This window comes from Meriones unguiculatus, chromosome 20 (assembly GCF_030254825.1).
Source record: "Meriones unguiculatus strain TT.TT164.6M chromosome 20, Bangor_MerUng_6.1, whole genome shotgun sequence".
NCBI classification, from domain to species: domain Eukaryota; kingdom Metazoa; phylum Chordata; class Mammalia; order Rodentia; family Muridae; genus Meriones; species Meriones unguiculatus.
The window spans coordinates 58237184-58251889 of record NC_083367.1 but is presented as its reverse complement, the minus strand read 5'-3'; the positions used below and the strand labels follow the sequence as shown (position 1 = coordinate 58251889).

The 14706-nt window shown below is 43.0% G+C and overlaps 1 protein-coding gene across 2 annotated transcripts in view; it reads right to left on the bottom strand.

The window, feature by feature from the left end:
- The window catches only part of Cep43 (centrosomal protein 43), a 29857-nt gene that overhangs the window by 4924 nt on the left and 10227 nt on the right, over nucleotides 1-14706 (bottom strand). Inside the window, exons 7-10 of one of the 2 annotated variants that reach the window (XM_060373655.1) lie at nucleotides 13955-14014; nucleotides 6927-7153; nucleotides 5733-5845; nucleotides 4165-4233 (exon numbers count right to left, since the gene is read on the bottom strand). In XM_060373655.1, coding sequence (XP_060229638.1) covers nucleotides 4165-4233; nucleotides 5733-5845; nucleotides 6927-7153; nucleotides 13955-14014 — 469 coding nt within the window. The remainder of the gene's footprint in view (nucleotides 1-4164; nucleotides 4234-5732; nucleotides 5846-6926; nucleotides 7154-13954; nucleotides 14015-14706) is intronic. The other variant, XM_060373656.1, reaches the window with a different exon arrangement.

Below are 14706 nucleotides of genomic sequence, written 5' to 3'. Positions count from 1 at the left end.
GGCACAACCAAGCACAACCCAACCACAGAGTTCTGGATTCAGAGTTTGGTTCACAAGACACTCCAGGTGAAAGCGTCACCCGAAGAGGAGCTGTCACTGATGCAGAGGAACTGCTTCCTCATACACTGGGCTCTGAGGAGAGCACCTTCAAGACCTGACCTCCAGCTCTCAATGACAATGAACTGCAAATCAGCTGTTATTCCCATGCCTCTTAGAGCAGTTAAGGAAAGAACATCAGAGGAGCATGACAACCACTCACAGGAGGAGAGAATAATTGTTGGAAATTGCACAGGAACTAGCTAAGGGACAAGAGGGAGGCTGCAGTGCACGAAACACTGGAGGATGAACTGTTCAAAGCTGCTGCCTATACTGTCCTAAGTCCTCCAAAACATGGGGCCAGACTTGGGGGGGGGTGGTTCAAGGTCTAGAGGGGGCAGGGACCTCTCTTATAGTATCTGACTACTCATTTGTCACATTCTGGAGTGACAGAGGTCTTCCCCAGGTACGCCAGTGAACACTATGCGTGAGGCATCATGTTGCAGAACAACACCGCGGGTGGGAAGCCCTCCGTCCGAGGCAGCAGAAGCTGAAATCCAAGGCAGCAGAGGCACAAGTTCCAGGAAAACTTTTCTTTCTTTCTTTTTTGGGGGCGAGAAGGTGTGTTTTTTGAGACAGGGTTTCTCTGTGTAGCCCTGGCTGTCCGTGAACTCAGAGATCCACCTGCCTGGGATTAAACGCATGCACCACCACAACCAGGGAGAAACAGAAGCACAGTAAGTGCAAGTCCTGACACAATGAAGACAGGGTTGGAGACAAGCTGAGCAGCAGGACAGGCTGCACAGTACCAGAGAGTGAGCTGATGTCATTTCTCACAGGAAGAGCAATGAAAGTAAAAGTAACAGGAAGCTGTGTGAGTGGCAAAGGCATGGAATGGGGTGAGGTGCACAGACTCTCTACTGGAGCCCCTGGAGAGTAGTGGCAGGCAGCGACAAGTTTCTGGGGGCCTTTCTCTGGGATAAAGAGGCTGTCTCTACGTCCATGCACAAAGGTTAAGGGTCTGCAAGAGCTTAAGAGAAAGCAGGCAGTGTCTGGTCCTCAGCGGGAGAGAAGAAAAGAACAAACCACAGCCGTGGATGGTTTGCGAAAGTCACTATACAAACAATGGTGACAGCTAATAATGTCCTAGGGCCTCTTAGGACCAATACTGTGTCCCCAAGAATAAAGACCAACACAGAAGAGGAAACCAAGTCAGGACAGCAGGACACTGGGGCTGCAGTTTGGATCTGTAATGAGCCAACCGAATTCTCTGCCTTCAGCATTTGTAGCTAATTCAAACCCAAGACACTTACGGAACAGTGTGCTGCTACACAGGAGACCCTCTGCCTTCCTGGCTATCCCATGTTTCTAGAAGTTAGGAACTGAAGAGGACATTCAACAGAGAATACATTAAAGCAGAGGCTGGTAAATGCTGCCCACAACCAGTGCTTCTTATTTTCTTCATTTTACCTATGACAACTGCCTCAGCCCAAGACTTTATCCCCGTCACCTGGCCTACCACTTGAATTTTTTACATTCATTCTTGCTTCTGACCAATATAAGACAATGAGCTAAGAAAAAGTAGGTTTTAGATTTTTAAATACATATTTTTTTATAATTAAAAAAATTAATCTTTCTTTTACGTGTATGGGTGTTCTGCTTGCAGGTGTGTCGGTGTACCATGTGACTGCGGCCCTTAGAGGCCACAAGAGGTATCAGATCCCTGGAACTGGAGTTATGGACAGTTGTCAGCTGCTGCAGAAATGCTGGGGACTGGACTCTTCTCCGGAAGAGCAGTCGGCGCTTTTAACCACTGAGCCATCTCTTCAGCCCATTAATAAATATTAAAACAAAACAACAGTAACACCACAAAATATGTGGTAAAGACTTTACAGGGCTGGCAAAAGCCAAACTCGCTACTCTACTGAATGTTAGTTTACTACTCTTGATTTAAACGGAAAAGTGCCTGTTTATAAACACTCCATTTGTAAACTTTTGTTTCTACCTTTACTATAAATCATGCAAACTTATGTAATATATAGTATGTCTTAACATGTACAAGTAAAATGGTTAGCACAGTCAAGCTTGTTAATGTATAAAATCATATATTTTTGCTTTAATTTTGTGGTATGAAGACTTAAGATCACTGTCTTAGAAAATTTTAAGTATCCAATATATTATCCTTAAGTGTAGTCACTATGCGGGTTTTAAATCTACGTAACACGGTCTAGTTATGTAGTTTGGCTGGCCTCAAACTCAAAGATCTCCCTATCTGTTTCCCAAATCTAAGATCAAAGGTATGTGCCACAAGACCAGCTCATTTGCCTTTTTAAAAATTTACCTACTTTTAATCTGTCAATTAAACTAAAATAGATGTGTTCTAAAGCTTTATTTAAACTGTTCCTATGAAATCCAATTCCCATAGAAATAGTATCTAAATAATGTCTAAGTATAACAGTGGCTGAAGGCACTGAGTTGACACATCAAGATTCTAGAAGCTTATGTTCATCTGTAAGAACAGAACAAAGCCTGTTTCCCAGGGTAAGAATAAAAGCAATGTCTTTACAGGGTGAGAGGTGTGCATCACTGACATCATCCTCCTGTATATTCCTCACAATGTTCACATTCTTGTCACACACATTTATAACAGGAACAGCTCAAACGACAGTACTGGAGTGCCACTAAACAAGACTATTCATTTCTGTAGAATCTGATGACATCCTATCTACATGTGCCCTGTACAACTACCCAAATTTCAACTCAAGGCATGCTCAAATGCCAGCAGAGATGAAGTGAAGCAGTGGCCTGGTACTTTATTTCCTCTAAAACAGCCTGCAGCTCCACCTCAGTAGGGAAACCACCTGGAGAGGAGAACAGCAGCAATGCAAAGGGGAGCTCAAACAAAGGCTTGGCACCAGGTGACCCACCATGGAGTAAAACATGATGTCAGAATGAAGGGGACAGAACAGCACCTGAGGTATCATGGTCAAGGGGCAAAAATCCACTGAGGTGCTAGAATCAAGAACTCCTGCAGCTGTGATTACACTACGGGGAGGAAGCAGGAAGGAAGAAGCGTGGGCCCACCTAGCTGGCCAGCCAGCGACCAGGAGGCACAGAGGAAGGGCAGCACTACTAGCAAATCAGCAGTTACCAGGACTCCAGGGCACTGTGTGCAGCAAGGATCTAGGCAGCTCCAAAAACACCTATTCTGCAAATGGCAAACAAAGTGACACAAAAAGGAAACCAGCATCTGTGGCGCCCCTGAGCCAGGCACTGTACTTATACGTATGTAGACATGTTTAAATCCTATTTACTCTTTAAAGTGAGGTAGATGTTATTGGTCCCACTTAACAGAGGAGAAAGAAAGGCACAGTTTACCCCAAGTCAGGACCATAGGTGGGACTGTCACACAAACCTCTCTGTCTTTCACCTAGGCCCTGTGCACTATTCAGAGTGGCTGGCCAGGCACAGGAGAACCTCTGATCTAGCCCACATGTCCAAGTTCATAAAGTGCACAGGGTACACAGTACCTTCTCCCCAGCTTGCTTAAGAAGCAGAGTTCTAAAACCCTCAGAAGCCAATGCTCTCAAAACAGAGCAACTCAGCCTCACTTCACATCCATAAAAGAGGACAGGAGATGGCCAAGATCCCCAGCAGTACCATTTTCTTATGTGCACACTGGTTCTCTTACTCCTCTAGGAATCTCTTTACTTAGACCTGCTCCACACAACACAAGAGCACACAGCTGTCCTCTCGCAATCTGAGACTGCACTAGACTGACTTCCTGTTGTCTGGATCCTGTCCTCACAGCACCCAGAGTACAGCTCTGCGTCTGCACAAACTTCACTCAGTCTCAACCAAAATCTCTGACTTGGTCACCAGGTCTGGCCACAGCCTCTTCTGGAGGTCTTCTATGAAAGCTCAGCCCAGAAGCATTCCCCTACTACAGTCTGAGCACCACAAAACAATGGTCTGTACAGCTTGTTGCTACAGCCACCCCCCTGCACAGTGCTGAACTCGACACATGACAATTCCTCACTACCTGCTGAACAACAGCAGGAAGGCTCCATGTAGACTGTAATCTGGAAAATGCTATCAACAATCACACTAAAACTGAAATCCAGTTACCTAGTCCAAGTGATCCAATTTTCTCACCAACCAATTTCAGATCCTTCAGGACTGTGCTTCCCCTTTTACCTGCAGATAGGAAAAATACTTGCATGAAAAGAGCTTATTCTATAAGTTTTATTCTATAAGTTTTCTTTCAGGTGGGGCATCTATACCCCTAAGAAAACTTAGAAAAAAAAATTATAAATTGTAATCAAGAGAGGCTAGAATCATGTACCATCACTCCCTGGGTATCATTTTCATTGGTAAAAGGCAAAGGTTTCATGTGTTATGGAGAGAAACCAGATTTTACTATTCTTTACTAGAATACAACCATCAAAATAAAAACATATATAAAATCCAATACTGTGAACTCCAAGTGGAGTTCTCTCTACTTCAGGAAACTCTGCTGATGCTCTGAACACCTGCTGCTTAAACACTGAGCTAGCTGTGATAGGGTGAAGGCCACACACCCTTTTTAAAGACTTGGCAATGTTGTCCAGGGGTGGGGACAGGATGACAGAATGGCCAAGTGCAGGAGGCTGGCTATCCTATACCACGCTAACAGTCTCTCCTGTCTGTGCCCATGAGAAGCACATTAGATGCAATGATTCCTATAATGACTACTCTATCCCAGAACACCTTTAAAAAAAAATTAAGTTATTTTAAAGGTCCATGAGACATGACTTACAAATTACAAACGGTCTGTGTCTTAGAATGGGACAACATCTAACTCTTACCCCAAGGTGACAATTTTATAAATAAAAACTTCACTGGAGATGCCTAACTACTAAACATCACAGTCTGGCAAGCAGCATGTTGGAGAGCACTAGTTGCCTTCCCTCATGATCATGACACTGACCAGCATGATGATAAAACACAGAGGGCGTGCATATTGTAGACATACAAAAATCAAGACTAACATCTGAAGTATGGTTTCTATTGAATGTGGATCACTTCTGTATAAAATTTAAAATTTTTAAGTCAAGCCATAGCTGTATACTAAATGAATACCTATCAATAGTCTAAAACAGTTAAAAGGCAGTTTCCTAAATATATTTTAATAGCTTGCAAAGGAGAATACAAACGGTGGAGAATACTGACTACATTAAGAATTGAGAAGAATAACAAAATACTGTCCAACTGAAATTAGGATTTTTCTAAAACAATCCACAGTAATTATATCACGTGACTGGCTAGTTTTTGTCAACCTGACATAAGCTACATCTAGGAAAACTACACAATCAACTGATGAATTGCCTCCATCAGAATGGCCCGTAAGGTAAGCCTGTGGGGCATTTTCTTGATTAAGGACTGATGTAGCAGGGCCCAGTTCACTGAGCAGTGAGCACCACACCTGGGCAGGTCAGCCTAGGTTCTATCAAAAAACAAGCAGAGTAAGTCACGAGGAGCAGGCCAGGAAGCAGTGTTCCTCTATGGTCTCTGCTTTTGTTCCTGTCCTGATTTCTACTCATAAGGAACTACAGTTGTAAGCTGAAATAATCCCTTTGTTCCTCAACTTTCTTTTGGTCACAGCAATGGACATCACAGTCATCTAGAGAGAAAAAACTACCCATTCGAGTACTTACTCTCATTATCTGTTAATGAAGGGGCTCCTGCCAGGGAGCTGAGACCACTCCGTAAGGGCGCTTTGTCAGAAAGTGAGGCCAGACTTCCCACTTGCTTCCTAGGTTCACTTCTCCTAACAGGAAGCAATCAACAGTTAAATGACAATTTCAGACCTTGCTCACTATAGTCTTTGACTCTGTACACATAAAAAGCAATTTAAAGAAGTTTTATATGCATACAATGGCTGGAAACGAAAAAGTTTTAGAGGCTGACAATCATAGATCGTATGTAGAGGGCAATGCAAACTGCCGAGCAACCTGTGGCTACGGATCCACTCAGTAAGTTGTCAGTGAAGCTCCAGGTCCCCAAATTTACAGCTGTTTGCTTTTTCTCAAGCCAAGCTGACCTTGGACACCTGCACTGTCTAGGATTTCCTTCAGAAGCCCTCCGCCACCTCCCAGAAACAACAAATGAGTGTTAGGTCTCAAATGTATAGACTGTCCAGGAAGCTGCAGAGTCCTCTAACCTTGAAGGAGTATTTAGTCCACAACTGCACGCATTCTGGACAGCTCCCTCCTAACTTCCCGAGCACTGCCATCAGTGCCTCTCCCTTCTCTCTTTCTGTCCACACTGTCTCTCTTTCTGTCCCCTAGGGCTGACCAGAGCCCTTTACATTTGCTGCTTCCTCTCTTGGGAGAGACGTAAACCTGGATTCCATGTGCTTGCTCATTTCCTGTAGCTGTTTGCTCAGGTGGCACTCCAAAAGTAAGTGGCCCAACTCCAACCTTCTCTGGTGAGCTACTGACACCGACAAGGCCCCAGCACCCACAAGTGCAGCCCATCACCCAGCATGTGCACTGTAAGGTGAACCGTGCTGACTGCCTGACTCCCTCAGAGGGTGAACTCCCTGAGGCAGCAGTCAGAACTCACTGCTCTACCCTGAAACAAACTGAAACCTCAAAACAGCTCCTAGTACATGGTGGGTTCCTCCAGGCTCACTTGGCGTAAACGGCTCATACCTGGCGTAAACGGCTCATACCTGGTGTCTTCAGTATCCCTGGCATTACTTTATAACATACTAGACTTTACTGGCACAAAATCAGATTTATGAATTCAACAATTATAGTTATTAGCAGATTTAAGATATAAAGTGAAAGCATCTAGAAATTTGTTTTTAAACCATGAGTCATAATCCAAAGAAGAAGCCTACTTACCAACCGTAAGTTTTTTCTGGTTTAGGAATGGGATCATCAAAGAAAGAATCTCCTTCCCCATCATCTTCATCTGCACAAAGAGCACTTTTGTCTTTGGCATCTAAAGCGCTGCTGCTTAAGAAAGATGCAATTCTTGTTTCATGGGCCACTGAGTGCAGGCTGCTTTTACTCTTGGGTTCTGACAAGGAGATACTTGGCTCACTCTGACTGGTCTCACTGCTGGTCTTCTAAAAAAAGAGGGAGAAGTCTTCTTGGTGATAAAACGTCTAAGATATTTTAGACAACAGTCAACATAGGCGCTATGTACGTGCATATGTGTATGCAGGTGTCTGTGGTTAGCCCTTAACAACAGCACCTGCAGCATAGTCCTGTGCTTTCCCTGAGGCTTTCTGTTCTAAAGCTTCCTGACATGAGCAAGTTTCAAAAGGCAAATGCTGAAGAAGCATGTTTACGCTATTTCTTCCCTTTCTTTCTAAATGAAAATGTCTTTACTATGCCTATCTCACTTAGCAACCTTCTCATTCATAAACAGCTTTCCCTTTTTGTTTTATATGTATGACACTGTTGCATAACATATCTTTTTTGTTTGTTTTTTGAGACAGGGTTTCTCTGTGCAGCCTTGGCTGTCCTCGAACTCACAGAGATCCACCTGCCTCTGCCTCCCCGTGTGTGCTGAGATTACAGGCTTGCGACAACACGCCCAGCTGCATAAAATATCTGAGTCCATTTTCAGCTTGAACCAGGAGAGAGCGCTAACTTAAGTTAAACCAAGCTGCACTGTTCATCAGAGAGGAGAGCAGCTCTCCATCCAGCACCAAATGAAAGCCATAATGAAAAAGACATGGCCTTCGAATGCTCACACTTCCAACAAGCAGACCCTGGTTAAACAACTACCTTAACTCAGGCTTGCTGGGCTATCTACTAGCTTGCACCTCATATACCAGAGGCATACACATCCTTTATGTAACTTAAAGCAAGGTTAAAAATTCCTATTGATACGCTCAGGATGCGAAGCTAAGCACTGCACTCAGGGTCAGCCGCTTTGGACCCAGAGAAGAGCATGTCTGGTTGCATGCGGGTTGATGCCCCAGGTCCCGCCTCTGAGAAAAAGGTATCGGACGGGTCTGATGCTCTTTGGGTGGATGACACCTAAACGAACATCGGTACAAAGTCCCAATTTATTTCTAATATCAGAGATCAGACCTCTACTCTTGCCTGATGAGTCTAAAACAAAAAGGGGGAACTGTAGAGAGCTGCGGAATGCTATGCCTTAAAGATGGAGCTGGTTTCCACCTTCCACCTTCCCGATGGTGAGTGTTCTCTGTCACGAACAATTCCCATTTGGCTAAGGCTGAGGATCTGGCTTGCTTCCATGTATGTGGACCTATCTGCATTGCCCACGTGGCACGCCTGGGTTGGCTACCCAGAGGCTATTTAAGCTGTGGGCTGGCTTTCCCCAGGGTCCGAGGATTGTTCAAGGTTCCTGAATAAACTGCATTGGGAAAAAAAAAAATTCCTATTGAAAAAGCATTTCTATTCCTGCCCCACTGCAGCACAGTGAGGGCAGCATCAACTATTACAGTGTTTGGTTTACCCTGACATAGTTTTAGTTTATACCTGGCCATAACTCTTTTAGTCCAAAACCACTTCTATCTATATAAATAACAACAACAAAGAAATAATGCCAGTAGTAACAGCAGTGGCTAGCGATTATGGTGAATACTTAATGCCCCACTCAATCTTTGGGCTACCAATGTGGGATGTGTCTAAGGAAGGACACAAAGGCAGTAATGTAACTTGTAGTTAAATGGTAAAACGAACATCAGATTGGCCCCCTCTCCTCCCTTTTTGAGAAAAGGTCTCATGTAGCACAAGCGGCCTTGAACTTGCCTCTTACATCCCAGTGGCTGGGATTACAGTTTACCATTACATCCAGCTGAGGATAGCTCTTAACACTCAGCTTATACCTTTAGGTTGAGTTATATGAAATTTCACCTAATATGGGCTGAAAAGGATAATTTCCAAATGTCTGGCCTTATATTGCAATAGAGCCCTATGATGCTCCAGAAAAAGCACTCATCTGAAATAAAGGACCTGGAAACCGCCTGTCTGGCTTGTTAACTATGTGATCTAAGGGGATGGTTTTAAGACACAAATTTCCTCAAGAATTAATTTTGGTCAGTATGTACACATTAAGTTACACACAGGCTGGGGCAGAGCTGACTAGAAGCAAGGCAAGAAGCTGGGCAGTACAGATGTGGAGTAGTCCAACACAAGGTGCTACGCAGGGGATGCTCTGTTTTCCCACATGCACACAGCACAGCACTGTCTTAGGATGGACACGTACACATAAATACCCTCAAGTCTTATGATATTTAAACGCATCCACAGAGGCTTTGATGGTGACTCTCTTCTTCTGCTGAAATGGTTTAACAGGGCGGAGGCAGATTGAGACAAACACAAAGCAACATTGCAAGTCAGTGATTGCAGGACATGCTCTCCTCAAACCTGTACAGATTATAGGACACTGAAGGGCATGGTGATTAATGCTTGTCCATGGACACCAACTGTCTGCTTTTAGTGACATTCTTACTAGTGACGCAAGGCCCAGTTTTAGGAAGATGAGTTACATGGAGAAGGACATTATACCACGACATCTACATTTTTAAAATAACACAATTATTTTATTCTAAACATACAGTTCTATTAATGAAGTGCAAACAAACTTTCAAAATAATCAGCTCTGTAATTGTGCTCAAAAACTCCTAAGCTCCTCCAGAGCTAGTTAACAGAGACACACACATGACACTAGTGCCCGTGTGAGTACAGAGTCACTGCCGGTGACCCATCTGTAAGGGAAGACCATCACCCAGGCTTGCCTAACACAACAGAGGCCGACAGAGAACCTTTTGCTCTGCTCTGCCTCCAGACCAGGAAACAACAGGTCCTGTTTTTTGAGCTCCAGCTTATATTCTGGTACAGAAGCTGAGGAAAGTCATATCTGTTTATAATGCAACTTAGCCTTTGTCATTTTACACAAATGAAGGGACTTACTGAACAGTGCTGCATCAGCCATTCCCTTCGATGGAGCTCAGGATTAACAAACTGTATGGTAAATTATGATAAAAAGTTTTTTCAAAATTTTAGTATACTTTTAGCATTCTAATAAACATAATCAAAAATTCAATCATTTAAAAAATAATAGAAAATGAGAGCAGAGCAAGGTTTCACAATGAAAATTTCTGCTTGTCTAGTAGCCAAAAATTGACTGCTCTAACGTTTTTAGGAACTTGAAAAAGGGCTAGGTATGGTTCAATGGTAACAGGATTTGCCAGCACAAAAGCCTCAATTCTCAGCACTGAGGGGAAAAGAAAAATATAATCTGTTTCCAAATTCCTTAACGTGCACTGTTCATTAGAAGACAAGATACTGTAGTTTTACAAACATGTACCTGCTGTTTCTTTTCCTCACACAGGCCTCCATTGCCCTCCACTTCCACTCTGGCAAAGGCACCTTCGTTCATGACTTATGGAGTTTACTTTTACTATTTCTGATATTTACTAACGAAGTACTGACAGAATACCATTACAGTTAAACTGGACAATATACTTAGAAAATTTAATTTCCTTGCCTCAATACGCAAGAATGCTAGAACCCCACAACAAGTCTCTAAAGCGTTCAGTGTCTAGAGAAACCCTCTCCCCACCAGCAGTCAGTCATCTCAGGCTCACACACACTCCATGGAAGCGCGGACCTCAGGAGCTATCCCAAGAATGGTCCCTGTAGAAGAGCCTCAACCTTGTACCCTCAGCTCTTTTGCCCCTAGCAGATCAGACTCATCTGGTGACAATGTCGAGGTCAAGAGACAGAGAGACCCTAGGGTCAGGTAAGTGTGTTTCCAACTACTTGCCTCCCATTTACCCAGCGTCATGATGAGGAATAAACAGGAAAAAGCTAACAATATAGAAAGCCCTGAGGTGACAGGCATGGACATAAAACAAACCTAGCCTGAGAGACATACATAAGACTGTGACCAATGTCCAAAATCAATACAAAGTTAAATGTATTCAAGAATTTAGGAAAGGAGTAACAACTTATGTCATCTTATTAAAAATTAAAAGAGGTTGGCACAGTGGCACTCGTCTATCTATATTCCCAGCACTTGATGAGGCAGCAGCAGGAGCATCTCTGCGAGTTTGAGGCCAGCCTGGTCTACAAAGTTAGTCCAGGACAGCAAAGGCTACACAGAGAAACCTGTCTTGAAAAACAAACAAACAAAAAAAGAACTAAAAGCAAAGCTGCCTCAATATTAGTCTGTAAACTAGTGAAGGATGGCTTCTTATATAACATTTAACAGCATGCTACAACACCCTTCATCCTAGAGCTGGGGAAATGCTTCAGCAGTAAAATAACTTGCAGCACACCTGAGGCCCTGAGGTTCACCCACCCCGCAGTAGTGACAGGAAGTAAAGTAGGAAGAGAAGGATGTACTAAGGCTAAGTATTAAAACTAAATCCATCTTGCTTTGTTTTCCCAGTTAATGGTAGAAAGCCAAGTGAGCAGAGCTTCAGCCAAGTCTATGATTTTGTTGTTGTTGTTGAGTTCTTGAGACAGGGTCTCACTACACAGTTCAGGCTGACCTAGAGTTCAGTACATTAAGCCCAGACTGGCTTTGAACGATCAATCCTCCTGCCTCCACTTTCCCAGTGCTGGGATACAGGCACACAACATTACACCTAGCTGTCGCAGCTTTTTGTATTTATCATGCTTTAAGAAACAGTTTTTGCTAATTCTTTATGAGAATTTCATATAATGGTATTTTGAATATATTCAATCCCCTCGCCTAACCTCCTTCCCTTTCTTCCCCCACAGCCTGCATCTCGTCCAGCTTATGCTGTCCAATTGTTGAGAGTGGGTTTTATCATATTAATTTCTCAGACAACTGAGACATTATTTGTAGAAACAAAATGGTAATACAAAGAAATAATCACAGGCACTACTTTGAAAGCCTGGGTGGATGGCTCTAAATCTCACCCTTTCCAGCCAGTGAGATGTCTCAGCAGGCAAAGCACCTGCCCCCAAGCCTGGCATCCCGAGCTCCAACCCCAGGAGCATAGGATGGAAGGAGGTAGCCCACTCTCAAGCTGTTCTCTAACTTCCACATATGTACTGTGATACCTGTTCAACTACACAAATACACACAATATAGTTAAACGCAAAAAATAAATAAATCTAATTCATTAAAGAACTACTTCCCATGTAATTTTTACTCTTTTGTATTCTGAATCTCTCCATTTAATCGTTCTTAACAACAAAACCAAAACCTTACCGAGACTGTTTTAAAAACCTTACACATCAGGTATAGTTACATACACATGCACACCAGTATTAAAAATGGCTTTTTAGTTTTACTGTAACCCTGGCTGGCCTCAGATTTGTAGCAATCACCTGCTTTTGTCTCTGAAGTGCTGGGATTACATGTGTACATGGAACATTGAGATAACATGAATAATTCAAAAGTTTACTTCCAGAATTAACAAGGGCCCACAAGCCTGTCTCAGAGTTCCAGAGCTCAATGGGAAGCAGTACCCTGGGCTTCCTTGTTTTAGCTCACACCCCTGAATTATACACACACAGCATGCACACTTCATGTCTGCTGATCACATGGATGAGGCTCCAGCAATTGCTCCAACTTGGAAATGGCACTCACCTGCCAAAGCAATTACTCCCACCGGCATTCTGGCAGGTGTAAACACAAACCACTACATGCAACTAGGTATCTCGATTATGTTGTTAAGAATGTTCTGGAAACTGAAAACTTACTGCATGCAGAAGGCAAAGCAAAAAGCAGAGAAGAAAGAGCAAAGAGCTTAGCTATCTAAGGCTAGAAGGAGGCAATGTTAAGATCCACACTGGTAACAAAAGCAATTCAGAAACAAGGCCAGAGAAGAAAAGGGAGAAAGGATTTCCAAGTGACTGAGGAGCTATTCTGGACTCAAGAAGCACAATAACGAAACAGAAGGGCCTAGACTTATAGTCTCCATTATGAGATATGGGTCCAAGAGTCTCAATTCCCTCAAGTCAGAGAGCATATGAAGGCTACAGTCTCACCCCACAGCTGTGTCACATCACACAGAGTGAAAATCATGTGTCTCAGCATGTGCTGGTCTTATGTACTAATTTATTCAAAATGTTTTAAGTTAAAGACTTAAGACACAAGTAACGTTATAAAAACTCAATAGTAGGATACATGCATCTAACTTAAAAATCCTAAAAAAAAGGCAATTCAATAAATCTTAAAACACAAACCACAGGTCTTATAGTCTCACGACTGTACCACTCTCCAGCTAGACTATGAATTCAAAAAAAGTCTTCTTTTACTATGCATTAAATGTTCCAAAAGTACTTAATGGACAATGGAACATCTTTTCATTGAAGAATGTATGAACAATGAATAGAAGAAGAATTTGCATTTGAAATCACTACAACTAAATACAGTTAGCAGCCTTTATTTTAGAAGTTTTTAACTTAGGAAAATGTCTGTGCACCAGACTCCACACAGAACTGAGGGATCCTGGAGAGCTGAAAGTTAAATCAGTGTCTCATTATAAATACAGTTACGGTTTTTCATCAGGCTGAGACTGACAAACTGTTGTTGTTTTATGCTAGTATGCCTTCCCATACCTCTGCACCTTGTTTCTTTTTCATTACTGAGGACTAAAGCTAGCGCATAGTGCATGCTAGTCCAGTGCTCTGCCACTCAACTACATCCCCAACCTATTTACTTTTTAGTTTTAGACAAGATCTCACTAACTTGCCCAGGTTGGCTTTGAACTTGCAGTCCTCTTTTACCCTCTCACGTAGCTTAGACAACAGGCCTGTGCCACTAAGTCTGGCTTTCATGGTCTGATAATAGATGACAGTCATGTTTAAAAAGGAAGCTTAGAACCCAGGCTAGCAGGAGGCCCCGAGTCTGAGGGCCTGTCTCAGCACAGGCTGCTTTTCTCTTCTGCCCTCATGCATGTTACCTTGTCACCAGACTTCTGCCCGCTTGTCTTCTTCTTACCTTGTCCTTTATACCTTGGTATCTGAGCATGAGAATAAAATGACATTTTACCATAAAATGTAAATTTTTAAAAATAAACTAACTCATTACCAAATTAATAAAGATTCCTATTAGTATCTGTAAACGGACAATTGGCAAATTCCTCTCCAAAGCCTGCTTTTTGAAGCCTTTCATACCTTCATAATGTGCCCACCTCTGTTTTATCCAGTTTCCAACAGGTTCCTGATTAGAGACAGGCACTGTACATTGCCTGTCAGCCTGTGTGCGCAGCCTGGCTCCCTTCACACTGCCCTCAGTGCCATTCTACACTGGCCTGGAGTGAATCCTAAATAGCTTGCTGAGGGCTTGTTCACACTTTACTTGACCTTTCCTAGAGCAAACAAAGCTGGTTCCTAATGGCTGGGCTGAATCCAGTCGTTGGCTACAACTTTCCAGTGTCCCTCACACTTACATTTTCACTTTGTGGGCTCATAAGACTGATGAAGAATCATGGGGAGGCAGGCAAGGAGAGGTGAAGAAGTAGAATTGCACATCCTTCAGGTATATAATGGAAATATAGTGATAAAACAAGGATGTATTTTAAACAGATCCCAGCCCCGGCCAGTTAGCAGCAATCTTAGGTGTTTCTCTTAAGGGACTACTCTAACTCTAGCTCATGACATAGAAGACTACACTGAAAGGAAATGAAAGATGCAGAAATGTGGTGCCTCTTCC